General features: G+C 44.2%; 1 protein-coding gene across 6 annotated transcripts in view; it reads left to right on the top strand.

Moving 5' to 3' along the window:
* The window catches only part of FHAD1 (forkhead associated phosphopeptide binding domain 1), a 111,628-nt gene that overhangs the window by 43,749 nt on the left and 40,403 nt on the right, over positions 1 to 27,476 (top strand). For 5 of the 6 annotated variants that reach the window (XM_029066843.2, XM_029066844.2, XM_029066839.2 and 2 more), the window contains 8 exons: positions 1,015 to 1,138; positions 4,972 to 5,102; positions 7,264 to 7,338; positions 13,977 to 14,081; positions 19,591 to 19,698; positions 21,953 to 22,036; positions 22,466 to 22,618; positions 23,605 to 23,800. In XM_029066843.2, the coding sequence (XP_028922676.1) occupies positions 1,015 to 1,138; positions 4,972 to 5,102; positions 7,264 to 7,338; positions 13,977 to 14,081; positions 19,591 to 19,698; positions 21,953 to 22,036; positions 22,466 to 22,618; positions 23,605 to 23,800 (976 nt within the window). The remainder of the gene's footprint in view (positions 1 to 1,014; positions 1,139 to 4,971; positions 5,103 to 7,263; positions 7,339 to 13,976; positions 14,082 to 19,590; positions 19,699 to 21,952; positions 22,037 to 22,465; positions 22,619 to 23,604; positions 23,801 to 27,476) is intronic. The other variant, XM_029066841.2, reaches the window with a different exon arrangement.

Raw genomic sequence — 27,476 nt, 5'->3', positions numbered from 1 at the left:
AGGACTGTATCCAATCCGATTTGCTTGTTTACACCCCAAAGCTTAGTGGAGTGCCTGGCACATAGTAGGCGCTTAACAAATGCCACAGTTGTTATTATTATATGGAAATTTGGGGGAATACAGCTGAAGGTGGTAGATCTTGAATTTTCTCTTTTAGAGGATTGGGAAAATGTTTTACAGGGGGGACTCATGGAGCTAAATGAGGGTAAACTACTATTTCCTTCATTAATTGCCACTTGGCCTGGAAGAGTGAGATGGGGCTTTTTTTCTATGTTATATAAGTGCTTACGATGTGCCAGACCCTGTCCTAAGTGCTGGGGTAGGTATAAGATAATCAGGTTCCATGGTCCATGTCCTTCCTGGGACTCACAGTCTTAATCCCCATTTTACAGGTGAGGAAACTGAGGCACAGAGAAGTGAAGTGACTTGCCCAAGTTCACACAACAGATGAGTGGTAGAGCTGGGATTAGAACCCAGGTTCTCTGTCTCCCATTCCAGTGCTCTCTCCACTAGGGCATGTTGCTTCTGAAAATCAGATTTAGAGATAGTAGTCTCCTCAATCACTATCTTTTATTTTTGGCATACTCTCCCAAACGTTTAGCACAGTCCTCTGCGCACAGCGATAAGTTCCTATTATCCTCATCCAAACACTATTAGCTTTGTTCTGCGAAACCAAAAGCCACTGTGATGTTGAGAATCAAAAAGAGTTGTTTTAACAGTGAGAGGACCCCAGCGAGAGCACTATTTGAACATTTTTGAGGCTGAGAGGGTAAAGTCTAATGCCGGATTGAATCCAGTATTAAATACATTTCTTTGGAAGGAGCAGAGGACAAGTAAATTGAGATTTCAGTTTTCATTCTAAAATCTGCATCTGTCTGGAATCAAGAGGGCCAAGGGCTTCCAGAACTCAAAAATGATTTTTCAATAAAACAATATGAAAGCTTAAACCTCGGAAGAGATGCGGCTTGGTTCCCACTGTCTCGTCTTTTGCTGATTTTGTGTGGCCTTCTATAGATCAGTCATCTACAGAGAGGCTCTAGTGAGGTGCTGTGCCACACCCTCTCTGAGCGTGACCTGGAAATTACAAACCTGAAAAATGAGAGCGAGAACTTAAGAAAGAGCAACACCATCACGTCAGGTAAGTTTTCTTCTAAGGGCCGCTGACTGTAAATTCCTAGGAAGGGAATGTGTCTCCCTGCTTCTTCCTCTAGAGATGCCGCCAAGTCATTTCCAAACCACAGCGTTTCCAAGGACCCACCCTCTTCAGAATGTCCCGTCTTCTGTCATAAAGTCATTCTGGTATGTGTATCCGTCGAGTTTTCTTGGTAAAGATACGGAAGTGGTTTACCATTGTTTTTGATCAATGTTTTGATCATTTGATCAACCTCCTTTGGCTCTTTCCCACTCTGCTGCTGCCCAGCAGAGGTGAATCGACTTTGTCTGACGCTTTGGCTTAGACCTTTCTATTTTGGGTAACTTCATACAGCATAGTTCTAAGCTTCATCAGTATACACATACTCTCCTGCCATGATAAGGTGTCGAATCATAGGAGAAATGTGTCTTCCAACTCTTGTTATATTGTACTTAGTAAAGGGCTCTGCACATAGGAAGCACTCAATATATATGATTGATTGATTGATTATATCCTTGGCCCTCCCCAAACCAAACAGTGCTTCTGGAGGACAGAGGTGGGACACAGACCCATTTTGCCTCTGGGCCTTCAGAGAAAACCTAGATGCTTTCAGTCCAGAGACATACCTGCTCAGTCTGGGAGCTCTAGAGTTTTCCCAGCTTTGATGTTGGGAGTCAGGATACCCCAGGGCTCAACTTCAGTGGCACCAGAATTTTGTTTTGAAGGCCGCAGGTTCCCAAGGAACATCTGCTCTTAATCAATTTCAAGGTGGCCATGCTTCGTGGCTAGAGCGAGCCTAGTGATTAGAGAATGGGCCTGGGAGTCAGAAGGACCTGATTTCTAATCCTGTCTCCACACGTGTCTGCTGTGTGACCTTGGGCAAGACATTTAACTTCTCTGTGCCTCCGTTACATCATCTGTAAAATGGGGATGAATGTGAGCCCCATGTGGTACAGCAACTGTGTCCAACCTGACTAACTTGTATCTACCCCAGGTCTTAGAACAGTACCATTATTATTACTATTACAAAAGCTGACCACGTCAATAAAATTAAATAAAGCCAGAGAGTCATAAATGTGAATTTCACCATCATCAGCTGGAATGGGCAAAAGCTGAGTCTTCACTGAAGGCTCAGCTAAAACTGAGATAAAAAACGATCGTTACCTTATGCATTTTTATTCCTGTGGAGCCGAATAAAAATAAAAAAATTTAAAAAAATTTTTATTCCTGTGGGGCCGAATAAAATATAAAAATATAAAAATAAAACAGTCCTTATTAGATGCTGGTTCCTTATTTCAAGCAGATGATAAATCTGAGCCACTAATCTGAATCCAGATACTCCAGAAGCTTAGTGGCCTGCCTAGTAATTGGCAGTCAGTTGTCAAGCATTTAAATTGGTTCAGTGTGAGGTTTGAATGGTCACATGATGAGCAATCTCTACAGGGGTGTAGACCGTGAAAGCTAGGGAAATTGTGAACGGTGAATAGGAGATTGAAAGCCCAGGCATTTGTGTATTCTCCAGAGAATCATACCCCAGGACAGCTGAGATAGATTGTTTAAATGTTCTGTGTCTCTATTTCCTCCCCATAAATAAAAGCTTGTAGGAGTAATAATAATAATGGTATTTGTTAAGCGTTTACTATGTGTCAAGCACTGTTCTGAGCATTGGAGTAAATAAAAGCTGATTAGGTTGGACACAATCGCTGACCCACATGGGGCTCAGAGTCTTAATCTCCATTTTACAGATGAGGGTAACTGAGGCAAAGAGGAGTTAAGTGACTTGCCCAAGGTCACACAGAAGACAGGTGGTAGAGGCATGACTAATAAGAACCAAGGTCCTTCTGACTCCCGGACTGGTGCTCTATCCACTAGGCCATTCTGTGCTCTGATTCAGCTAAGGGTCGAAAGTTCCATGGATTTGCCAAGCATTATTATTGCAGCAGGTGAAAAGTTAAAAAGAACAGTTTACCTTCTCCCAGACTCTTCAACTTCTATCAGTTATTTCTGGTCCCAAGCTCATTGGCAAATATCTATCTGCAAAGCTGATAAATCAGGGGTGTCAGAGACCAGTTGTTAATTGTCGCTAAGGTGCATCCTTTAATGGCTTGAGAGCAATAATTGACTCTAAAATAGGTCTTGAAAATCATTTGGATTTTTTTATGGTATTTCTTAAGCACTTACTCTGTGTCTAGCATTGTTCTAAGCACTGGGGTAGATACACATAAATCAGGACAGATTCAGTCCCAATCCCACACAGAACTTAGAGTCTAAGTAGAAGAGAGAACAGGCATTGAATCCTTATTTTGCAGTTGAGGGAAATGAGACACAGAGATGTTAAGTGACTTGCCCAGTGTCACATGACTGGCAAGTGTTGGAGCCAGTGTTAGAACTCGGGTTCTCTGGCTTCCAGGCCCATGCTTTATCCATTTGGCCACGCTGCCATTTGTTAAGTGCTTATTATGTGCCCAACACTGTACAGGATTAGTACGGTGTTACAATGTTCCCAATGTAGCTAAAATTAGGATAGCTACAATTTTATCATGTCGGACACAGTCCCTGTCCCACATGGGGCTCACAGTCTAAGTAAGAGTTTCTCTGATTGTTTTGGAAAAGTATAATGTATTGTAGTTCCTCTTGAACAAACTGCCCTCATTTGCCGCTGTCATAAATGTCTGTCTGAAAATATCCTTTGTGTCTAGTGAAAATGGAACACCCTCTGAGAAGTGAAGTTTCTGGACACAGGAATGGAAATGTCCAGCAAAATAGAGTTATAAAGAAAGGGCAGAAGTTTAGCTCCAAATAAAAGGAAACATTTGAAATGAAAGGACTTTAAAGAGCTGAAAACTAAAATACTTCTTTATCACTAGGCTAGTCTTACCATTTAGGTCCTCGTGAGTCTTCTAGTCTATGCCCCAGCTCCAGGAGAGTCCATATTATTTCCATCTTGGGCAGATGGGAGTCAATCCCCCTTTTATTTTTTTAATCTCCAAGGAAAGAAATTGCAGTCAGCCTCCCTAACCCATTCATGTGTCTTACAACCATCACTCTTAGGATGTACTTTTTGGGGTCTAATTTCAAACCTTCCTGCAGTAAATTAACTCTAAATTGCCTTCCTTTGTCTCCAGTCAAGAAAGAGGTTGTAGCCTTTGAAATTTGGTTCTAAACTTTGAGAGAGATAGCCAAACAGTGAATTTCTTGCAATCACTAGTAATATTCTTTTGTTTACACACAGAATATATCACAGGTGCACTGTTTTTTAGGGATTATAGGCCTTTTCAGCTACATCTGCATTCATGGGTAAATTTCATCATCAGTGGCATCGTTTTCCAATATGAAAGATAATGAACTAAATTTAGATGATTATCATTATTCCTAGGTGTTTTATGAAAAATAACTATTTCCTTTCATTTTTCAATATTTCTTTCCCCAAGAAAAATATAACAGGTAATTATATTTCTGTAAAGAGTACATTGGACCCTCTCCTACCACATTCCTATTGGTTAGAATTATTATTTTCCTAAATAGAAGAGCAAGTCCATGCCCAAAGGTGTCAGCCAACACCAAGAATAAAATGTGTCTGGGGAGAAAGTGGTTTGGTTTTGATATCAGTCACTCTGCAATGGACCAAACAATTTGGGGATTTGGAGGTTTGACATTACATTTCAGGCTCCTTTGAAGCCATAATTCAGAAAAGACCTTGTAATCTGCTGCTGCTGCTTTTTTCCCTGCAGCTCAGCTTGTTGATGCCTCTCTGATAAATAGAGAGACAAAGAAAGTGAACCTCAAATCCTTCCAGTTTCTAGTTTTCTGCTCTTTGACCTCAGTACCTCTTTTTTCAGCCCTAGTGACCAGTTTGCAAAATGACATTGCAGCAAAGGAGCAGCAGAATCGGCACCTCAAACAGGAAGTGGACAGGCTGGAGAGTGAAAACAGGGAAAAGGATCATCAGCTTGCGGCCATTATCGCCAGAGTGAATATATGCTACCATTTTTTGCTCATTAATGACCCTGTGGGGGTAAAAATTATCCATAGCCTTCCAAATGTTGACACAAATCTTCTAAACAAGGAGTGTTTCCATTTGCTACCGTGAAATCACCGAAGTTGGCCCCCAACTCCCCTTTCTAGGATGAGGGCTGGGTTAAAGCACTATTTTTATTAAATGGTATTTATTAACCACTTCCTATGAGCCAGGCACTGTACTAAGTGCTGGAGTACCTACAAAATAATTGGGTTGGACATAGTCCCTGTTCCATGTGAGGCACACAGTCTTAATCCCCATTTTACAGATGAGGTAACTGAGGCACAGAGAAGTGAAGTGACTTACCCAAGGTCAAACAGCAGACAAGGGGCAGAGCCAGGATTAAAACCCAGGCCCTTCTGACTTGCAGGCCCATGGTGTATCCATTAGGCCAAGCTACTTCTCTATTCTGTCAGTAGTTAGTCAACTTCACCCTGGCTCCACCCTTCCCCTGCAGTTTTCTTACACCCACTTGAGTGGCAGAAGCCTAGATTGAGAAATTTGACAGTTGGCAGATGTGCAAAGTTATAAACAAGTTTTTATTATTATGGTATTTTTCAAGCACTTACTATGTGTCAAGCACTGTACTAAATGCTGGGGTAGATACAAGTTGATCAGGTCCCTATCCCACTTGGGGCTCACAGTCTAAGAGGGAGAACAAATATCAAATCTTCATTTTCAGATGAGGAAACTGGGTCATGGAGAAATGAAGTTGCTTGCCCAAGGTCACACAGCGGACAAGTGGCTGAGTCAGGAGTAAAACACAGATTCCCTGACTAAACTCGTGCTGTTTCCTCTAGGTCATGCTACTCCTCTAGGGTAGGGTTTTGAAAAAAATCCTTCCTCTTGAGTTGATCTTTAACCTCACCCTATTCTATTCAGCTCTGGCATTTTTCACTAGATTGTAAACTCCTGCTGTTAGGGATTTTCTTTTTGGATTGTGCCAAGTACAAATGATGCTTAATAAAGATTTTTCTTCGACATTAATTTCAGTGGTCACCCCACTTAGTAGGTGGGGCTGATCCAGATTTGTAAAGGTGGCTCTTTCTCTTGTTTTACAGCCTAGTTTCCTGAAGAATACTGTAAACTGTATTCCTTGACCTCTTTCTTTGAGTAATTCTAGTTCTGTGTTGGTGAGTCAGGAGATCTGAGCTAGTTGGTGGCTAGAGGCTACTGCACAAAGTGATCTTTGATGCTTCAAGCTCAAGAGCTCTGGTTTTGTGAAACTTGGATTAGTGACAATTATTTCATTTGAGAAGCAGTGAGGTCCAAATAGAAAGAGCTCAGAATTGGGAATCTAATCCCGGCTCTGCCACACACCTGCAATGCAACCTTGGCAAGTGTCTTAATTTCTCTGTGCCTCCGTTTCCTCATCTGTAAAATGGGGCTTAATTCCTTTCCTCCCTTGTGTCTACCCCAGTGCTTAGAACAGTGCTCTGCACATAGTAAGCGCTTAACAAATACCAACATTTCCTCCTTGTCCTTTCTAGTCCCGTAGACTGTAAACTCATTGTGAGCTGGGACTGTGTCTGTTAATTGTTATATTGTAATCTCCCAAGCACTTACTGCTCTGTACAGCACTCAGGAAATAGGAGTGATTGATTGACTGATTGTGAGCCCCATTATTATTATTATTATGATGGTATTTGTTAAGCGCTTACTATGTGCCAAGCACTGTTCTAAGCACTAGGGTAGTTACAAGGTAATCAGGTTGTCCCATGTGGGGCTCACAGTCTTAATCCCCATTTTACAGATGAGGTAACTGAGGCACAGAGAAGTGAAGTGGCTTTCCTAAGGTCACACAGCAGACAAGTGGCATAGCTGGGATTAGAAACCACATCCTCTGACTCCCAAGCTTTTTCTACTAAGTCACACTGCTTCTCGTGTGGGACAGGGACGGGTGGTCAATCTAATTCTACCCCAGTGCTTACTAGTGTTTGGCACCTAAAAGTGCTTAACAAATACCACCATTAATATTATATTATTATTTTATTTTTATTGTTTTTATTGTTGTTATTACTTGGGGGGGGGGGAAGTTGTCCAAAATGAAAAAACAACCCTGGGTGCGTGCTTTTCATCTGATACCTTCCTTCTTTGAACCTGTCCTTCCCAGTGCTCAAGCCTGAAAGCGGAAATTAAGAAAAATAACTTAGAAGCAAAGGAAAAAGAACTAAGAGCTTGTAAAAACGTGAGTTAATTTTCATCATTATTTGCCGTCCATTTGAAACCTTGAAGTGCACATTCAGAATGTCGGTAAAACTAACTGTTAGAAGCCACAGGCTTCACCTGCAACCTTTTTAGATCAGTAATTTTAGAAACCATATCCTTATTTCACCCAAAGAACCCCACCCTTCACACCCACAGAAATATACCCAGGACCAAGCTCACAATTCGTGGTGGGGCAAAGCAGTGGGTCGTGGAGCGGCTGAGAAAAAAATGAGCTCCAGTTCAATAGTATTTATTGAGCGCTTACTATGTGCAGAGCACTGTACTAAGCGCTTGGGATGAACAAGTCGGCAACAGATAGAGACAGTCCCTGCCGTTTGACGGGCTTACAGTCTAATCGGGGGAGACGGACAGACAAGAACAATGGCACTAAACAGCGTCAAGGGGAAGAACATCTCGTAAAAACAATGGCAACTAAATAGAATCAAGGCGATGTACAATTCATTAACAAAATAAATAGGGTAACGAAAATATATACAGTTGAGCGGACGAGTACAGTGCTGTGGGGATGGGAAGGGAGAGGTGGAGGAGCAGAGGGAAAAGGGGAAAATGAGGCTTTAACTGCGGAGAGGTAAAGGGGGGATGGCAGAGGGAGTAGAGGGGGAAGAGGAGCTCAGTCTGGGAAGGCCTCTTGGAGGAGGTGATTTTTAAGTAAGGTTTTGAAGAGGGAAAGAGAATCAGTTTGGCGGAGGTGAGGAGGGAGGGCGTTCCAGGACCGCGGGAGGACGTGACCCAGGGGTCGACGGCGGGATAGGCGAGACCGAGGGACGGCGAGGAGGTGGGCGGCAGAGGAGCGGAGCGTGCGGGGTGGGCAGTAGAAAGAGAGAAGGGAGGAGAGGTAGGAAGGGGCAAGGTGATGGAGAGCCTTGAAGCCTAGAGTGAGGAGTTTTTGTTTGGAGCGGAGGTCGATAGGCAACCACTGGAGTTGTTTAAGAAGGGGAGTGACATGCCCAGATCGTTTCTGCGGGAAGATGAGCCGGGCAGCGGAGTGAAGAATAGACCGGAGCGGGGCGAGAGAGGAGGAAGGGAGGTCAGAGAGAAGGCTGACACAGTAGTCTAGCCGGGATATAACGAGAGCCCGTAATAGTAAGGTAGCCGTTTGGGTGGAGAGGAAAGGGCGGATCTTGGCGATATTGTAGAGGTGAAACCGGCAGGTCTTGGTAACGGATAGGATGTGTGGGGTGAACGAGAGGGACGAGTCAAGGATGACACCGAGATTGCGGGCCTGCGGGACGGGAAGGATGGTCGTGCCATCCACCGGTGATGGAGAAGTCTGGGAGCGGACCGGGCTTGGGAGGGAAGATGAGGAGCTCAGTCTTGCTCATGTTGAGTTTTAGGTGGCGGGCCGACATCCAGGTGGAGACGTCCCGGAGGCAGGAGGAGATGCGAGCCTGAAGGGAGGGGGAGAGGACAGGGGCGGAGATGTAGATCTGCGTGTCATCTGCGTAGAGATGGTAGTCAAAGCCGTGAGAGCGGATGAGTTCACCGAGGGAGTGAGTGTAAATGGAGAACAGAAGAGGGCCAAGAACTGACCCTTGAGGAACTCCAACAGTTAAAGGATGGGAGGGGGAGGAGGCTCCAGCGTAGGAGACCGAGAATGATCGGCCAGAGAGGTAAGGGGAGAACCAGGAGAGGACAGAGTCCATGAAGCCAAGGTGAGATAAGGTATGGAGGAGGAGGGGATGGTCGACAGTGTCAAAGGCAGCAGAGAGGTCAAGGAGGATCAGAATGGAGTAGGAGCCATTGGATTTGGCAAGAAGGAGGTCATGGGTGACCTTAGAGAGAGCAGTCTCGGTAGAGTGGAGGGGACGGAAGCCAGATTGGAGGGGGTCTAGGAGAGAATGGGAGTTAAGGAATTCTAGGCATATCACTTTACACTCTCCAGATGGTAAGCGCCTTTTGGACAGAGCTCATGCCTTCTTCTATTGTACTCTTCCAAACACGTATCAATTTATCAATCAAACGATTGTATTGATTAAATGTCTGCATGCAGCGTACTGTACAAGGTGTCTGAGAGAGTACAGTATTAATCCCGGCTCCGCCACTTAGCTGTGTGACTTTGGGCAAGTCACTTAACTCCTCTGTGTCTCAGTTACTTCATCCATAAAATGGGGATGAAGACTGTGAGCCCCACGTGGGGCAACCTGATTACCGTGTATCTATCCCAGTGCTTAGAACAGTGCTTGGCACATAATAAGCACTTAACAAATACTACCATTATTATTATTAATACAATTAGTAGATAGATTCCTGCTCCCATGGAGTTTAACACCTAGAAGGGGAAGATAGGGGAGATAGGGGAGACAGACACATAGGAGGAATAATAATAATGATAATAGTAATTATAATTAAGGTATTTGTTAAGCATTTACAATATGCCAAGCACTGTACTAAGGGCTGGGGTAGGATCAAGTTATTCGGCCCTTGGGTCACATAGTGCTCACAGTCTAAGTAGAGGGAGATGTATTGAATCCTCATTTTAAAGATGAGGAAACAGAGGCACAGAGAAGTTAAGTGACTTGCCCGAGGTCACACAGCCGACAGGGAGAAGTAATAAAACACAGACCTGGGAGCCAGAGGACCAGAGTTCTAATCCCAGCTCTGCCACTTGCCTTTATGTGACTTCAGGCGAGTCACTCAATTTATCTGTGCCTCAGTTTCCTCAACTGTGAAACAGGGATTCAATACCTACTCCTACTTGGACTATGAGCCCCATGTGGAATGGGGACTTTTTCTAATCCAATTATCTTGTATCTAAGAGCTTCACAAGGGCTTAATACCACTTAAAAAAATAAATCATACTGAAATATGTACAGAAATGCTCCAGGGAGATGTGAGCATCCAAGCGCAGAGGTGACAACTTGTGAAGTTCTAAAGGTGGCTCTTTTGGAGGTGGGGGAGGTGGGAGATTAATCAAAGAAAGCTTCCTGGAGGAGGTGTGATTTCAGAAGAGTTTTGGAGATGGGGAGGGCTGTGATCTGGGGAATGAGATGGGGGAGGAGGTTCCAGGGAGGAAGAAGGAAGCAGGGGTAAGTGGGGGGGGGGGCTCAATATGGTGCTCATTAGCACTTGGTACAGTGCTCTGCACACAGTGAGTGCTCAATAAGTACGATTTAATGAAATACGATTGAATGAGCCGATAGGGGCTCAATCGGTACTAATGACTGGTTGATTGACTGCCGGGCAGTACTCACGGACGTGACAGCGCAGTCTCATAGCGTTCAAAGGCGTGGGAGAGGTCGTGCTTGTTGTTCATGTAGCACTGTGTGCAGAGGTCATAGTCGAAGCACACGGCGCATTTCCAACGCATGCCTCGCAGCCCGTGCTTCTTGCAGCAGTCGCAGATGATGTTGGGATGGCGGATGCCTGTGGGGACACCGAAGCTGGGAGATTGGATGGGGCGGACCCCCCCTCACGGCCCCAGCCTGGGGGGCTGGGGAAAGACTTGGGGGGGGGGGGTCCTCCTGTTCCCTCTCATCCCGCCATCTCCAGAGGGTGGGTCTCTGGGATCACGAACGGCCATACTGTTGGGTGTGGGACCCTCACCCCGGGCGGTGGCAGGGGTTGTGGCTGGCAGACCAAGTAGCCAGGTGGAATCAACAGAGGGCACGGGGCGGAGAGGATCTGCAGGAAATGAGTTCTGAACTCTCACAGCGAGGGGTCCCCGACCGGCCGCTGCCCGACCCAAGCAGACCTCCGACACCCCAGGTTGGCGGTTCTCAAAAGTGCGGCATCCCAGCCCAGAGGGGCAGGACTCCCGGGACCCAAATTCATGGCCTTCCCACCCCCCTGCCTGGCCCTCAGACCCATCGGAATCAGTGCTCTGCACTGACACTGTCCCCGGAGAGCCAGGCTACGCCTCCAGCAGGTTTCCCCCCCACCCTGGTCCAACTGCCCCACCTCAGTTTACCTATCTGGGCATTGTCGTAAAGGAGCAGGTCGAAGGCCCCCTGGAAGCCGGTCCGGTAATTGGTCCGGGTCCCCTGATCCCACTGGACGACGACAGTCCGGTCGGGCGTCGTGGGGCTGCCCTGGCGGCCGATCTCTACCACCGTGCCCACGTTACCTTCCCCGCTGTCCTGGTGGCCCCACTTCCAGTCCAGGCCACGGACCACCCTCACCCCCACCTGCATGCTGGCATAGGGGTCTGCGTCCATGGCGCTGCCCCAGGGTGGCCGGTGGCTCCAGGCCCTGAGGGAGAGAGGGACTGGTGAGGTGCACGGCGGTTGGCTGTCCTGGGCACCTGCGGGCTGCTGCTGCTGCTGATCCTGTTGCCGCTGCTGGTGTCTCTCTAGGCTCCTTGCTTCATTGGCTAACACACTGACTAACCCAAGACACGGGTGCTGCCAGTCGCAGTAATAGGAACGGCAGCAGGAGGAACAGGAGCAGCATCTCTTCTTGTCTGCCCCTGCTCGAGCTCCCCTTAGGGAGCCCAGCAAGATGCCATTGCCTGTCACTGCTTTTGTGCTTGGACTATCTGACTGTAAGCTCACTTTTTATAAGGAATGTGTCTTTTATAGTATAATAATGGTTGCATTTGTTAATAGTAATAATGATGAGAAGCAGCAGAGAAGCACCGTGGCTCAGTGGAAAGAGCCTGGGCTTTGGAGTTAGAGGTCATGGGTTCGAATCCTAGCTCTGCCACTTGTCAGCTGTGTGACTGTGGGCAAGTCACTTAACTTCTCTGTGCCTCAGTTACCTCATCTGTAAAATGGGGATTAACTGTGAGCCTCACGTGGGGACAACCTGATTACCCTGTATCTACCCCAGCGCTTAGAACAGTGCTCTGCACATAGTAAGTGCTTAACAAATACCAACATTACTATGATGGCATTTGTTAAGTGCTTACTATGTGCAAAGCACTGTTAAGTTCTTACTATGTGCCAGGCACTGTTCTAAGCGTTGGGATGGATACTAGCAAATGAGGTTGGATAGAGTTCCTGTCCCACATGGGGCTCACCATCTTCATCCACATTTTACAGATGAAGTAACTGAAGCCAAGTGAAGTGACTTTCTCCAGAGAAGTGGCTGAGCTGGGATTAGAACCCAGTCTTTCTGACTCTCAGGCCTGTCCTCGTCCACTAGGTCATGGTGCTTCTCATTATAGTTTTGTAGTTTACTCTCCCAAGTACTTGGTACAGTGCTCTGTATACAGTAAGTGCTCAGGAAATATAATTGATTAATTACCAGTAAAAGGTCTGCTCTAGATCATTAAAATTATTTTGTCCACTGTTTGTGGTGAACAGAGCATGGGCCTGGGTTTTAATCCCGGCTCTGCCACTTGTCTGCTATGTCACCTTGAGCAAGTCACATAACTTCTCTGTGCCTCAGTTACTTCATCTGAAAAATGGGGATTAAGACTGTAAGCCCCATGTGGGATAGGGACTGTGTCCAAACTGATAAGACCGTATCTAACCCAGTGCTTAGTACAGCGCCTGGCACATAGCACTTAACAAATATCATAAAAAATTAAATTATTTAGTCAACTGTTTGTGGTGTTATCCTGTGAGTACTAAAGAGATTGAAATTATTAGTGTTGCTGTACCTTGACTATATGGATCGTGGCACAAAGTTTCTATGCTTAGCCAGCATATTACCTGTCACGCTCAAAGTACACATAAGCCACACAAATATTTTCTCAAACTGAGCTCGCCTGGCTCTGATTGTCACACCCCAGCAAAATTCATCTATCAATTGATCAATCAATCAATTGGTTTAATTGAACACTTCTATGTGCAGAGCACTGAACTAAGTGTTTGAGAGAGTGCAATGCATCAGAGTTGGTAGACATATTGCCGGCCCCACAACAAACAGTCTGGAGAGGAAGACAAACATTAATGTAAACAAACACAGTACGGATAGGTACATAAATGCTGTAGGGCTGAGGGACGGGAGAATAAAAGGTGGAAATTCAGAGGAAATGAGGGCTTCCCATTCACCAAAGTCAATGCTAGGTTGAATCAAAGTTTACCTGTTTCTTTGAAGTGCTTTTCCTGCCTTAGAAAGGTATTCCTGAATTTGGAATTTAAAAATGCTCCTCTGGTGGTAAAGACTAATGAATCTGTGGATATTTTGCATGATTAACATAGGACTGATATTTACATTCAAAATAAATCACCTGTAATAGTTGTTTCCCTTTTCAACTATAAATCCAGCCCATCCTATATGATAAATATTAAAGACATGCAAAAAATGAAAAAATGAAATGGCTGGACCCAACAGCAATAGTTTTCAACTTAACAAATTCACCGAGACTTGGGTAGAGAAGCAGCATTGCCTAGGGGATAGAGCATGGGCCTGGGAGTCAGAAGGACCTGGGTTCTAATCTCGGCTCAGCCACTTGTCTGCTATGTGACCTTGGGCCAATTGCTTAACTTCTCTGAGCGTCAAGTACCTCATCTGTAAAATGGGGATTAAGACTGTGAGCCCCATGTGGGACATGGACTGTGTTCAACCCGATTTGCTTGTATCTATCTCGTTTCTTAGTACAGTGCCTGACACATAGTAAGCATTTAACAAATACTATTATTTCTATTATTATTATTGGTAAATAGTTACAACTGTCAAACTGCTGTTTCTGCCTTATCGAAACTCCTGCAGCACATCACAGAGATGGAGAGAGAAATGAAAAGACTGAAGGAAGAGGTAGACAAGAGCCAGAGAGAGCAGAAAATGTCCATGAAGAGGCTGGAAGAAAACAATAAGGTTTCCCACTGTCGGCTTTCTCCATGCGGAATGGTTTATGTGCAACGAGCAGTAAGATGTCAGCGAACACTGGCCTAGAGACTGGATCAATTTCTGGCTCTGTCACTGACCCCTTGGTGTTCATTTAACTGCTTCAAATCTTGGGGTCCCTACCTGGAAGATAGAATAACAGTAGTCTCCTACCATAAGATACTAACAACCAGCAGCCATTTTAGTCACAACCAGGGATTCAAGCACTTTTCCTGTTATTGTTTTTCACCCCTTCTTCAGCCCAGTCCTGGAAGATTTCTGACTTATCATCCCTACTTACAAACATTGAAAAAAGCCTTGGATCTGGGCCACGATGTGGTTGCTTTCGAAATTAAACCTCTGGTAAAAGAATAAAAGTAGTAACACTCAAGTGAATTTCTGCCAAGGGGCACCACGTGCTTCATGTATGGAACAGTAGAAAGCCAATCAGTCAATCAGTGGTATTTATCTAGCGCTTATGGTGCAGAGCACAGTACCAAGCACTTGAGAGAGTACTCTGCAACAGAATGGTTAGAGACTTTCTGGGCCCACGGGGAACTTATAGCCTAGAGAGGCACTCACATTGAAAAACAAATTGGGGCAGTTGCGTTTAAAAATAAATTATGGATATGTACAAAAGTGTTCTGGGGCTGAAGATGGGGTGAATATCAAGTGCTTAAAGACTACAGATCCAAGTGCATGGGTGATGCGGAAGCCAGTGATCCAAACTAACTGGGATCAGGTATTTGGGATTGAAGCTATCTCAGATAATTGAAAGTTTGGTAACTGAACATAATTGGTTTTACTCTCTTCATTATTCATTCATTCATTCAATAGTATTTATTGAGCGCTTACTATGTGCAGAGCACTGTACTAAGCGCTTGGAATGAACAAGTCGGCAACAGGTAGAAACAGTCCCTGCCGTTTGACGGACTTACAGTCTAATCGGGGGAGACAGACAGACAAGAACAATGGCAATAAATAGAGTCAAGGGGAAGAACATCTCGTAAAAACAATGGCGACTAAATAGAATCGAGGCGATGTACATTTCATTAACAAAATAAATAGGGTAATGAAAATATATACAGTTGAGCAGACGAGTACAGTGCTGAGGGGATGGGAAGGGAGAGGGGGAGGAGCAGAGGGAAATGGGGGGAAAAGAAGGTTAAGCTGCAGAGAGGTGAAGGGGGGGCGGTAGAGGGAGTAGAGGGAGAAGGGGAGTTCAGTCTGGGAAGGCCTCTTGGAGGAGATGAGTTTTAAGTAGTGTTTTGAAGAGGGGAAGAGAATTAGTTTGGCGGAGGTGAGGAGGGAGGGCATTCCAGCACCGCGGGAGGACGTGGCCCAGGGGTCGACGGCGGGATAGGCGAGACCGAGGGACGGTGAGGAGGTGGGTGGCGGAGGAGTGGAGCGTGCGGGTTGGGCAGTAGAAAGAGAGACGGGAGGAGAGGTAGGAAGGGGCAAGGTGATGGAGAGCCTTGAAGCCTAGAGTGAGGAGTTTTTGTTTGGAGCGGAGGTTGATAGGCAACCACTGGAGGTGTTTAAGAAGGGGAGTGACAGGCCCAGATCGTTTCTGCAGGAAGATGAGCCGGGCAGCGGAGTGAAGAATAGACCGGAGTGGGGCGAGAGAGGAGGAAGGGAGATCGGAGAGAAGGCTGACACAGTAGTCTAGCCGGGATATTACAAGAGCCTGTAGCAGTAATAACAAGAGCCTATAGCAGTAGATGTAAGTCCTATTTTGTTTGGATATCTAAACTAGTCTCAGACCAGATAACTAATCTTTAGATAACTGAGGGTTATTAATAGATTTCTGCCCTATTTTATTCATTCCCACCTCCCCCGCGAATTGTGGTAGCAGATATTACATGTACTCTCAACATTTTTCAGATGGAGAACTGAGACCCGAAGAGGTTTTAAGGGCGGGGGGGCAGGGGGGAGGTCACACCTATATCAGTGATAGAGCCAGGAATAAGTCCCAGGTCTATGACCCTAACCCAAAATGATAAAATAATGTGATAGGACCTTGGCTGTATTTTTCTTTTATCAGACTACTCGTGTTCTGCCACTATGGAGCAATCAGACTTGTCCCTGGGAAGAATAGAATTAATTTTTCCATCTCATTTAGCCTCTCTTTTGTGAAGGCAACATGATACTCCCAGGGAGCTAGCTAACCTACCAGTAGCGCTATACTGCACATTATCATTGTATATTATTAGTATTATTTTTATTGTTATTATATTTTTTGAGTGCTTACTTTGTGCAAAGCGCTGTTGTAAGTACTGGGGTAGATACAAGTTAGTCAGATCAGACAGCCTCTGTCCCACAGTGAGGCTCACAGTCTAAGAACATTTCACTTGCCTGGCTCTCTGTGGTGGTTTTACTGAAAGAGATATAGAAACCAGAACCTTCATCAGTCAGTCAGTGGTATTTATTGAACACTTACTGGGTGCTTAACACTGTACTAGGTATTTTGGACGATTCCCAAATCTTCATCTCAAGCCTGATCTCTCTCCTTCTCTTTAATCTCATATTTCCTACTGACTTCAGGACATTACTTGGGTGTTCTGCCAAACCTCAAAGTTAACATGTCTAACACAGAACTCCTCATATTCCCACATAAACCTTGTCTTCCCCCTAACTTTCCCATCACGGTAGTCAGCACCACCATCTTTCTTGTCTCTCAAGTCAGTAATTTTGGCATTATCCTGGATTCATGTTACTCGTTCAACCCACATATTCAATCTGTCACCAAATCCTGTTAGTTCAACTTTCACAACATCACTAAAATCTCTCATTTCCTCTCCATCCAAAAAGGCTACCACTTATCCTCTCCCGTTTTGATTACTGTGTCAGCCTCCTTGCTGACCTTTCTGCCTCCTGTCTCTCCCCACTTCAGTCCTTACATCACTTTCCTCCCCAATCATTTTTCCTCAAAACTGTTTCATCTAGATTTCCCCACTCCTCAAGAACCTCCAGTGGTTGCTCGTCTACCTCCGCATCAAACAGAAGCTCCTCACCATAGACTTTAGAGTTCTTCATCATCTGGCCCCCTCTTTCCATACCTCCCTGATTTCCTACTACAACCCAGCCCACACACTTGGCTCCTGAAATGCCAACCTACTCACTGTACCTCATTCTCCTCTATCTCCCAATTTCTCGCCCACCTCCTGTCTCTGGCCTGGAACTCCCTCCCTCTTCACATCCCATAGAATTCACTCTTCCTACCTTCAAAGTCTTATTAAAATCACAACTTCAGAAGGCCTTCCCCAACTAAGCTGTCATTTTCTCTTCTCCCACTCCTTTCTGCGTTGCCCATGCACTTAAATTTCCTCCCTTTATTCACCTCTCCCTTAGCTCCACAACACTTATGTACACATCTGTAATTTATTCATTTATATTAATGTCTTTCTCTCCTTTAGACGTCTTAGACTGTGATCCCGTTGTTGGGCAGGGATCGTCTCTATCTGTTGCCGAATTGTACATTCCAAGCACTTAGTACAGTGTTCTGCACAAAGTAAGCACTCAATAAATATGATTGAATGAATAAATAAACAAGTTATGGACAGGAACGTGTACCAACTCTGTTATCTTCTGCTTTCCCAAGTGCTTAATACAGTACTCAGCACATAGTAAGCTCTCAATAAATATGACTGATTGACCGATAGATTGATTGGGAAAATGCGGTACCACAGAGTTGGTTAGATGCAATCCCTGCTCACAAGGTCCTTACAGCCTATAGGGGAAGACAGGCATTAAAATAAACTAAGGATAGGGGAAATAATAGATAAGAATATTTACATGAGTAGACTTAAATATTTACAAAATTTCTATCATTTAAATCGAAACCACTGCTCTTTTACACAGGCCAGTTTGGGAAGACAGTATCATTAAACAATCTAAACTGTAAACAAATGCTTGCAGGAGTGAAAGTCTCCATTAGAGAGCAGCAGCACACCCTCTCTTTTCTCCTTCAGTAGGGAGAGCCATTTTTGCCCTAGGAGGACCGTCTCAACATCACCTATACTTTATTTTATATTCATAAAGTGCTATTTGTCAAGCAAATAGTTCTTAACGCTAGTGTAGCTGCAAGATAATCAGGTTGGACACTGACCCTGGCCCCTACTGGACTCACAGTCTTAGGAGAGAGGGTGTTTTTTTTAATGGCCATTTGACAGCCAAGGAAATGGAGGCTCAGAGAAGTTAAGTGACTTCCCCAAGGTAATTCAGCAAGTAGGGGCAGATCCTGGATTACAGCTCAGGTCCTCTGACTCGCAGGCCTGTGATCTTTCCTCCAGCCCATGCTGCTTCTCAGATACTTCCTGGGATAGGGAGGGAAAAGGCATTTTTATGTAGTTGTTGATTGGCTCCTGTACCCCAGAATTTCAATGATTAGAGAATATAATAATAATAATTATGGCATTTGTTAAGCGCTTACTATGTGCCAAGCACTGTTCTAAGCACCAGAGTAGGTACAAGGTAATCAGATTGTCCCACATGGGGCTCACAGTCTTAATCCCCATTTTACAGATGAGGTAATTGAGGCACAGAGAAGTTAAGTGACTTGCCCATAATCCTACAGCTGACAAGTGGCAGAGCCGGGATTAGAATCCAGGTCCTTCTGATTTCCAGGCCCTGTGCTACATCCACTAGACCATGCTGCTTCTCCAAATCACTGGTCCCCAATGAATGCCAGGCTGAATTCAGGCAGTTAAGCTCTCCCTAACAGTAGTTGGGAAGTTTTCAAAGAAATGAGTCTTGCCTACATTAAGCCAGTCACCTACTTAGTAATTGTGGTATTTGTTAAGTGCTTACTATAAGCTTGGCACTCTACTAAGTTCTGGGGTGGATACAAGCAAATCAGGTTGGACACAGTCCCTGTCCCATCTGGGGCTCATAGTCTCAATCCCCATTTTACAGATGAGGTAACTGAGGCCCAGAGAAGTAAAGTGACTTGCCCAAGGCTCTGCACACAGTAAGCGCTCAATAAATACCGTTGAATGAATGAAAGGCCACACAGCAGACAGGTGGTGGAGGCAGGATTAGAACCCATGACCTCCTGACTCTCAGCCCCGTGTTCTATCCACTACGCCATGCTGCTTTCTTACTTCATATTTGTTGTTAGAAGGAAGGAGGAAACCCCTATCTTCCTGGAGACTAGTAACCTGTAGCTTCCGATAGGGTGGGTTAGAGTAGTATTACAGTAGTATTAAGAGGCCTTCCCCAGTTAAGCCATCATTTCCCCTACTCCCTCTCCCTCTGGATCACCCTCGCACTTGGATTTGCAATCCTAAATCAAACACCCCCACACCACTGCACTTACAAGCTCATCTGTGATATATTTTAGTGTCTGTCCCCCTCTAGACTGTGAGCTCCTTGTGAGCAGGGAACGTGTCTCTCCCAGTCACTTAGTTCAGTACTCTGCCCAACATAAACACTTATTAAATATGATTGACTGATTGATTGATTACAGAAGCGTGATCATTTGAACCACCTTTGCCCTCAGGTTGAGAAAGAGCTTCAGGAAGAATCCAAGAGAAAATCGCTGGAGCTGAAGGAGATGGCATGCAGAGAGCTCCTCATTAAAACAAATTTAGAAGAGGCAACTTCTCAGGTAAACAAATTCTCACCCAGCTGGCTCCTTCTTATTTTTCCACTGTCTTCTACAAGCCAGCTCAAACTCTTCACTCCTCCCATAAATCTTCTAACCGTCCCTCACTAAACTCTCCTATCAGTCAATCAATAAGTTAAGTTTCTTGAGTGTTTACTATATATTGAGCACTGTATTCAGGGCTTGAGAGAGTACAGTACAGCAGAGCTGATAGACATGATTCCCTGCCCACGGGGAGTTAGCAGACTAATGTTTTTAAAATGCCAAATGTGCTTGAAACATTCAGTTCCATTTAAAAAATGCTTCTGGTGAAGAAAAATGAGGCACATAAAAAGGGTATGTGGATTTTTGAGATGCTACCCGGGGAAATGAATGTAAACAAAATATCATATTGAAAAGAGGTTTTCCAGTGTCATTCTAGCTCAAACAAAAGGTCCGGGGTACTTGGAAAGGAAATTTTGCTTATGCCACATTAAGATGAGTGGGAAAAATAATGAAAATGTCAACCTGTTCAGATGAGGTTCACTATTTTCATACAACCACGTAACCCTCTAGCACAAAAATGTCAATGTGTATAATCTTAAGCACAATCATCATCATCGTCATCAATGATATTTACTGAGCAGTGTACTAAGCTCTTGGTAGAGTTCAAAACAACAATGTCCCTGATTTATTGCTCATGCCTTTTCCCTTTGCACTTCCCTCCTCAGATCTGCCATGCCAAATCTCTCTCTCCCTTTTATAACCCTCCTAAAATGCTAACTCTTCCAAGATTCCCTTATTAATCCCCATCCTCCTGTCATGCCACCCCCGCATCAGCTGCCCTTAGCATACATGTTTGTTTTATTGTTTACTTACTTTCATCTTTATTTTTAACTTCACTCTTACTCTTTACCTATTGTATCTTAGCAATTTATTCCCATTTCTCTCCCCCAATAAATGGTAAGCTCCTTTTCTGGGACTGGCTGTTTTATATCTATTTTTTTATGGTATTTGTTAGGCACTTATGTATCAGGCACTGTTCTAAAATGTGGGGTAGTTGCAAAGTGGCTTAGTGGAAAAAACACAATATTGGGAGTCAGAGGACATGGGCTCTAATTCTGCCTCCCCCACTTGTCTGCCGAGTGGTCATGGGCAAACCACTTCACTTCTCTGTGCTTCAGTTACCTCGTCTGTAGAATGGGGATTAAGACTGAGCCTCATGTGAGGCAATCTGATTACCCTGTATCTACTCCAGAGCTTAGAACAGTGCTTGGCACATAGTAAGTGCTTAACAGATACCATTATTATTATTATTATTATTATTATTAATAAAGTAATCAAGTTGGACAGACTTCAGGTCCCACATGGGGCTCACAGTCTTAATCCCCATTTTACAGATGAGGTAACTGAGGCCCAGAGAGGTGAAGTGACATGCCCAAGGTCACACAGCAGGCAAGTGGCAGAGCCGATATTAGAACCCTGGTCCTTCTGACTCCCAGGCCGGTGCTCTATCCCCTAGGCCATGTGGTACAGCACTCTGGAAACAGTGAATACTCAATCAATGCTGCTTATATTAATGTCTGTCTCCCCCTCAAGATTGTAAACTTGTTGTGGGGAGGGAATGTGCCTGTTATATTGTTATACTGTACTCTCTCAAGCGCTTAGTACAGGGCTCTACACACAGTAAACGCTCAATAAATATAATTGACTGACTGACCAACTGGCTCCAGCTGCTGCTGTTTGTGCCAGACCCTCAGCCCTCTGGCTGGCAGGGTGAATTCCCATCATAGCAATTGTTGGAGGGTGAATCTGCTGGAAAGAATAGGATAAAAACGCACAGACAGAATGCAGACAATCATCCTGTGAAGGAGTGTGGCCTAGGGAAAAGAGTCCAGGCCTTGGAGTCAGAGGACCTGGGTTCTAATCCCAGCTCTTCCACTTGTCCGATGTGTGACCTTAGTTATGTCACTTAACTTCTTTGTGCCTCGGTTACCTCAATTGTAAAATGGAAGTTGAGACTGTGAGCATCATATGGTACAAGGACTGTGTCCAAACTGATTAGGTTGTCTCTACCCCAGCTCTAAGCACAACTTCTGGCACATAGTAAATGCATAGCAAATACTATAAAAAAATTGATGAATTAACAAAATAATAATTGAATGGGACTGTCCTCCTTATTGATTTTTCTGGGGTCTGCAGTGAGGAAGCCAGACCCATCCAAATGGTCTCTAATAATTTCTGTTACCCTATGTTTCATTCTTCTGTTCTGCTTCAGCTGGAGCATTTCAGAAGTCAAATTATTGAAGCCATTTATGGGCGAGAAAAGGCAGTTCCAGAAAAGACAGTTCCAAATCAACAGGTGGGTCAAGACTTCAAACAACATGATTCAGCTTTTTGGTTTGGGTATTTGAGATTCGAGCTACAAGTAGCATATGCTCCCGTTTGTGTAGATGGAAAATACTTTCCTCTCTGTTGCTACGCCATCAGTTTTGTTTGGGTTTCATGTAATTTATTTTAAATTTAACCAACTGGGATTTTTTTTAAAGGAAAATCTTCAACAATCTTGTAACGTTTTTATAGAAATCAAAATGGACGGTTCAGTCTTATTTACCCCAGCCTCCCACACATCTATTTTAAATTCCATTATCATTTTTCAAGAGGAGTTGGCTTCGTACAAGATGAGTTTTCTAGCATGTTCATTGTGAAGTGGCTCTGTGGCTGGTGGGTTTGACTGCCACTGGGTTACATTATTATTCCTTCCTGTGCTTGGTCCTTTTTGTCTTGCCAGTTAATAGAGAAGATTAGTCAGGTCATTGAGGACCACGTCAGCTTCCAGCAGAAGAAACAAGCACTGCAGGAGGAAATCCTGTCCAGGAATTTAAAAGAGGAGGAAATCTCTGAGCACATCAAGGAATTGAGGAAATCCTTAGAAGCCTGCCAGGTCACTTGCTATATGTTTTAATTAATTCCAAGTTAGTTTAGCTCTGTTCTTGTTTTCAAAAATCAATTGATTCCAGCATAATTCTAGTTAAAGGAGTACGGTGAGCAACATCAAGACAATCTATTCTATCTGCTTTCTCTTACCTTGTCAGAGGCGCTTGTTTGAGAGTTATAGTATTATATTGTTAAATTGTATTCTCTCAAGCCTTTAGTACAGTGCTCTGCACACAGTAAGCACTCAATAAATATGAATGATTGATTCAGGCGAGAAAATAAAAGCCCTTTAGAAAGCTTAAATTTGTAGATGATTTTGTTTTAATCTCTTAAAGCAATCGATGAGCTCTGACTCTATGCAAGCTTCCCAGTAGTTTCCATTCAAAGGCTGAAGTCTGTTCCTCAATCCAACACAGCAATGGCTATGTTGTTTTATCCTTTAGGCTTTGATCAAAGCATAGGATAAAGGCCCAAAGGCCTCACTGTGCTTTGCAACCACAAAACACATCTGCATCCAAGCTAGCAGCTGGGTCTGCTTTCTCTGGAAGTAATCAAAAATCATTTAGGGACTTGATGAATATGTTAGGCCTGGATCCGTGACACACACTCAGATTGGAGAACAAAGCTCTGCTTTCTTCACGCACTATTTCAAAGGGCACACCAGAGTGCGAAAGTAACCTCTTTAAAATGTAATCTCTGAACAGAATTTTAGGATGAATTTGTGCTGTTGGAATCACAGCTGCTTAAAGAGGGGAGCAATTTTAACAGTACTGAGTCGAAATTTCAGCGTGAGGAAAGATAACTTTCTGAAACATGTATTTTTCCACAACTTCCTGGACCTGCCAATTTTAGCAGTAACACAAGGCTGTATGCTTCCTAGCAGAGGGAAGACTTGTATCTTAATTAATTACATTAATCAATACTTTTCACCATAAAAGTGTTTGATCCAAAATTAATGGGATCTGGCTTCTTTTTCATCTCTTGTTTTTCCAGGCTTGCTTGAAATTGCCTTACTATAGCCTTGATTTAAGAAGGGAGCTTAGCATCCTTCAGGATCTCCGCCTTGACCCCTCCATTCTGTGGATCCAGGAGGCTGTGGTAGAAGTTCTAACCAGCTTGCTCTCATTGGTAGAAGAAATAGAACAGCTCCTGCAGGAGACTGGAATTGAATTATCTAGTTCTGACAAAGGTTTCTGAGATTTATTCTTATGGTATTTTCCCAAATAGCTTCCTAACTTTCCAACTGTTTATTAAATCTCACAGGGCTGGAATATCTTCTGAGGAAAGCTTCCTCGGTGTATTTAAGATTGTCTTCTCCTCCAGTCTCACTCTGCTTCTCAGTCTAGAGGTTGAATTTGGATATTACAGTCATTTGGCTGGAAAGAATCTTGAGAAGAATGATGGAGGGTTTCCTGGACTAGTAGTTAGACTCTGGAAGACCCTGGAACATGGCAGCCAAAGAGTTCAACCAGTCCGTAGGACACCAATGCCCAACCCTATTTCCATTTTATTATTATTATTTCCTAAAGGCTCCACCACTTGTCAGCTGTGTGACTGTGGGCAAGTCACTTAACTTATCTGGGCCTCAGTTACCTCATCTGTAAAATGGGGATTTACTGTGAGCCTCACGTGGGACAACCTGACTACTCTGTATCTACCCCAGCGCTTAGAACAGTCCTCTGCACATAGCAAGCGCTTAACAAATACCAACATTATTATTATTATTATAAAATATTGAGTAGAAAGCATTGCACATAATGAATATTTTTAAATGGGGCTACTTCCACCTGAATGGGGGAGCATCTCCTGACAAGAACTTCCTGCTGATGGGTAGCATGGTGATTGACAGGCACCCTTTTCATTCAATAGTATTTATTTATTTCATTCAATAGTATTTATTGAGCGCTTACTATGTGCAGAGCACTGTACTAAGCGCTTGGAATGAACAAGCAAGTGTTAGGCATTTTCACCATGTCCTGCAAGGCAACTAGAGAAGCTCACCTTGATGGGTGGTCAGAATGCAACTGGTCTGAAAATAATAATAATAATAATAATACTTTTGATATTTGTTAAGCTCTTACTATGTCTAGGCACTGTAGTAATAATAATTATTATGGCATTTGTTAAGCACTTACTATGTGCCGGGCACTGTACTAAGCTCTGGGGTAGATACAAGCACGAGAAGCAGCGTGGCGCAGTGGAAAGAGCACGGGCTTTGGAGTCAGGGCTCATGAGTTCGAATCCCAGCTCTGCCACTCGTCAGCTGTGTGACTGTGGGCAAGTCACTTAACTTCTCTGTGCCTCAGTTCCCTCATCTGTAAAATGGGGATTAAGACTGTGAGCCCCACGTGGGACAACCTGCTTCCCCTGTGTCTACCCCAGCACTTAGAACAGTGCTCTGCACATAGTAAGCACTTAACAAATACCAACATTATTACAAGCAAATCAGCTTGGACATAGTCCCTGACTTACATGGGGCTCACAGTCTCAAATCCCCATTTTACAGATAAAGTAACTGGGTCAAAGTAAAGTAAAGTGACTTGCCCAAGGTTACAGAGGAGGTAAGTGGCAGAGCTGGATTTAGAACCCCTGACCTTCTGACCCCCAGGCCCAAGCTCTATCCATTTCACCATGCTGCCAAGCTCTGGGGTTGGATGCAAGCAAACCAGGATCAACATAGTCCCTGTCCCACATGGGGCTCACAATCATTCATTCAATCATATTTATTGAGCGCTTACTGTGTTCAGAGTACAGGCAACAATAAAAAGTGATATTCCCTGCCCACAACGAGCTTACAGTCTAGAGACAAGCTGACAGTCTCGATCCCCAATCCCCATTTTAAGGATGAGGCAACTGAGGCACAAAAGTGAAGTGACTGGATTGATTAATTGATTGATTGAATATACTTGTGCCAGGCTACTGGCATTCATTAATTAATTCATTCAGTGGTATTTATTGAGCACTTACTATGGGCAGAGCACTGTACTAAGCACGTGGGAAAGTACAATACAACAGTAAACAGTGATGTTCCCTGCCCACAATGAGCTGGCAGTCTAGAGTTGGGTAGACAGACATCAATACAAATAAATAAAGTTATAGATATGTACCTAAGTGCTATGGGGCTGGGAGTGGGGAAGAGCGAAGGGAGCAAGTCAGGGTGACGCAGAAGGGAGTAAGATGAGGAAAAGTGGGGCTTAGACTGGGAAGGCTTCCTGGAGGATATGTACCTTCAATAAGGCTTTAAAGAGGGTGAGAATAATTGTCTGTCATATTTGAGGAGGGAGGATGTTCCAGGCCAGAGACTGGTCATGGGCAAGGGGTCAGCAGTGAGACAGGTGAGATGGAGACATAGTGAGAAGGTTAGCACTAGAAGAGCAAAGTCTGTGGGCTGGGTTGTAGAGGAGAGAAGTAAGGTGAGATAGGAGGAGGCAAGGTGATATAGTACTTCAAAGCCTATGGTGAAGAGTTTTTGTTTGATAAGGAGGTGGATGGGCAACTACTGGTGTTTTTTGACATGTACTGAATGTTTTGGTAGAAAAATGATCCAAGCAGCTGGAGTGAAATATGGACTGGAGTGGGGACAGACAGGAGGTTGGGAGATCAGCAAGGAGGCTGATGCAGTAATTCAGGCAGGATAAGATGGGTGACTATATTAACGTTAGTAGTTTGGTTGGAGAGGAAAGGGCGGATTTTCGCGGAGTCGTGAAGGTGGGACCGACAGGATTTGGTGACAGATTGACTGTTCAGGTTGAATGACAGAGAGGAGTCAAGGATAACAGCAAGGTTATGGGCTTATGAGACAGGAAGGATGATGGTGCCGTCTACAGCAATGGGAAAGTCAGGGGGAGGACAGGGTTTGGGTGGGAAGATAAGGGGCTCTGTTTTGGAAATGTTAAGTTTGTGGTGAGAGGAGGACAGCCAAGAGAGATGTCTTGAAGGCTGGAGAAGATGCAAGACTGGAGAGCGGGAGAGAGATCAGGACTGGAGATGTAGATTTGGGTATCATCTGATGGGTGTTATTATAGGCATTATGATGGGTGTCATAATAATAATAATAATAATGTTGTCATGCACTTTCCACTCTGAACTCAAAGGAGGTCATAGAGCAGCCTGAGTGTCTCTACTAAGATTGCTCTACTGCCCTCTGTGAGCTTGAAAGGTGAGAGACAGAGAGTAAAGAGGCAGCTGCGTGTGTAAGAGAGGTGGACATGTGAATTAATTTTCCCAGACCAAGGGACTGGGGGTGCCATTCTGTCATTGTCTTTACCAAGCACCCCTGAAAAGGAAACCAGCTTTGGGCTTGGTTTCTGTCCCCCAGAAAACTCATCTGGGCAGTAAGCTCGTTGTGGGCAGAGAATGTGTCTGTTTATCGTTATATTGTACTCTCCCAAACACTTAGTGCAATGCTCTGCACACAATAAGTACTCAATAAATATAACTGAATGAAAGAATGAATGGGAGGTTCTCCAAGTTGGCCCTCCCCACACTAACTCTAACAACTGGGACATGCTTTAATAACCAAGATGTTTGTAAAATCCTAATTGTTCCTCCTAAGGGGAGCACAAGCTGCCTCATTCATTCTAAATTAATCATGTATTAAGAGTCTGAGTTTTAGTAGACATAAGGAAAAGTAAAGATGATGAAGCACTTCAGCTCAAGTGGGTATTACTTTTAAGACTCAGAGCAATAAATTCTTTGCCACTAAGTATGGTTGAAGGGTAAGAATCATCTGGTGGTCTGCCTAAAAAGCTTGAAGGTTAGCCAAGCAGTCTCACTGGCTGACTTTTCTTAACTTCCAGTTGATCAAGAAAGAAAGAAATGTTTTTATTTTAGATTTATTTTCTTCCAAAGGCCTAAGTAATCCA

This window comes from Ornithorhynchus anatinus, chromosome 5, assembly GCF_004115215.2.
Source record: "Ornithorhynchus anatinus isolate Pmale09 chromosome 5, mOrnAna1.pri.v4, whole genome shotgun sequence".
Taxonomy (NCBI): Eukaryota; Metazoa; Chordata; class Mammalia; order Monotremata; family Ornithorhynchidae; genus Ornithorhynchus; species Ornithorhynchus anatinus.
The sequence above is the reverse complement of the archived record's forward strand: the minus strand, read 5'-3'. Positions and strand labels throughout refer to the sequence as shown.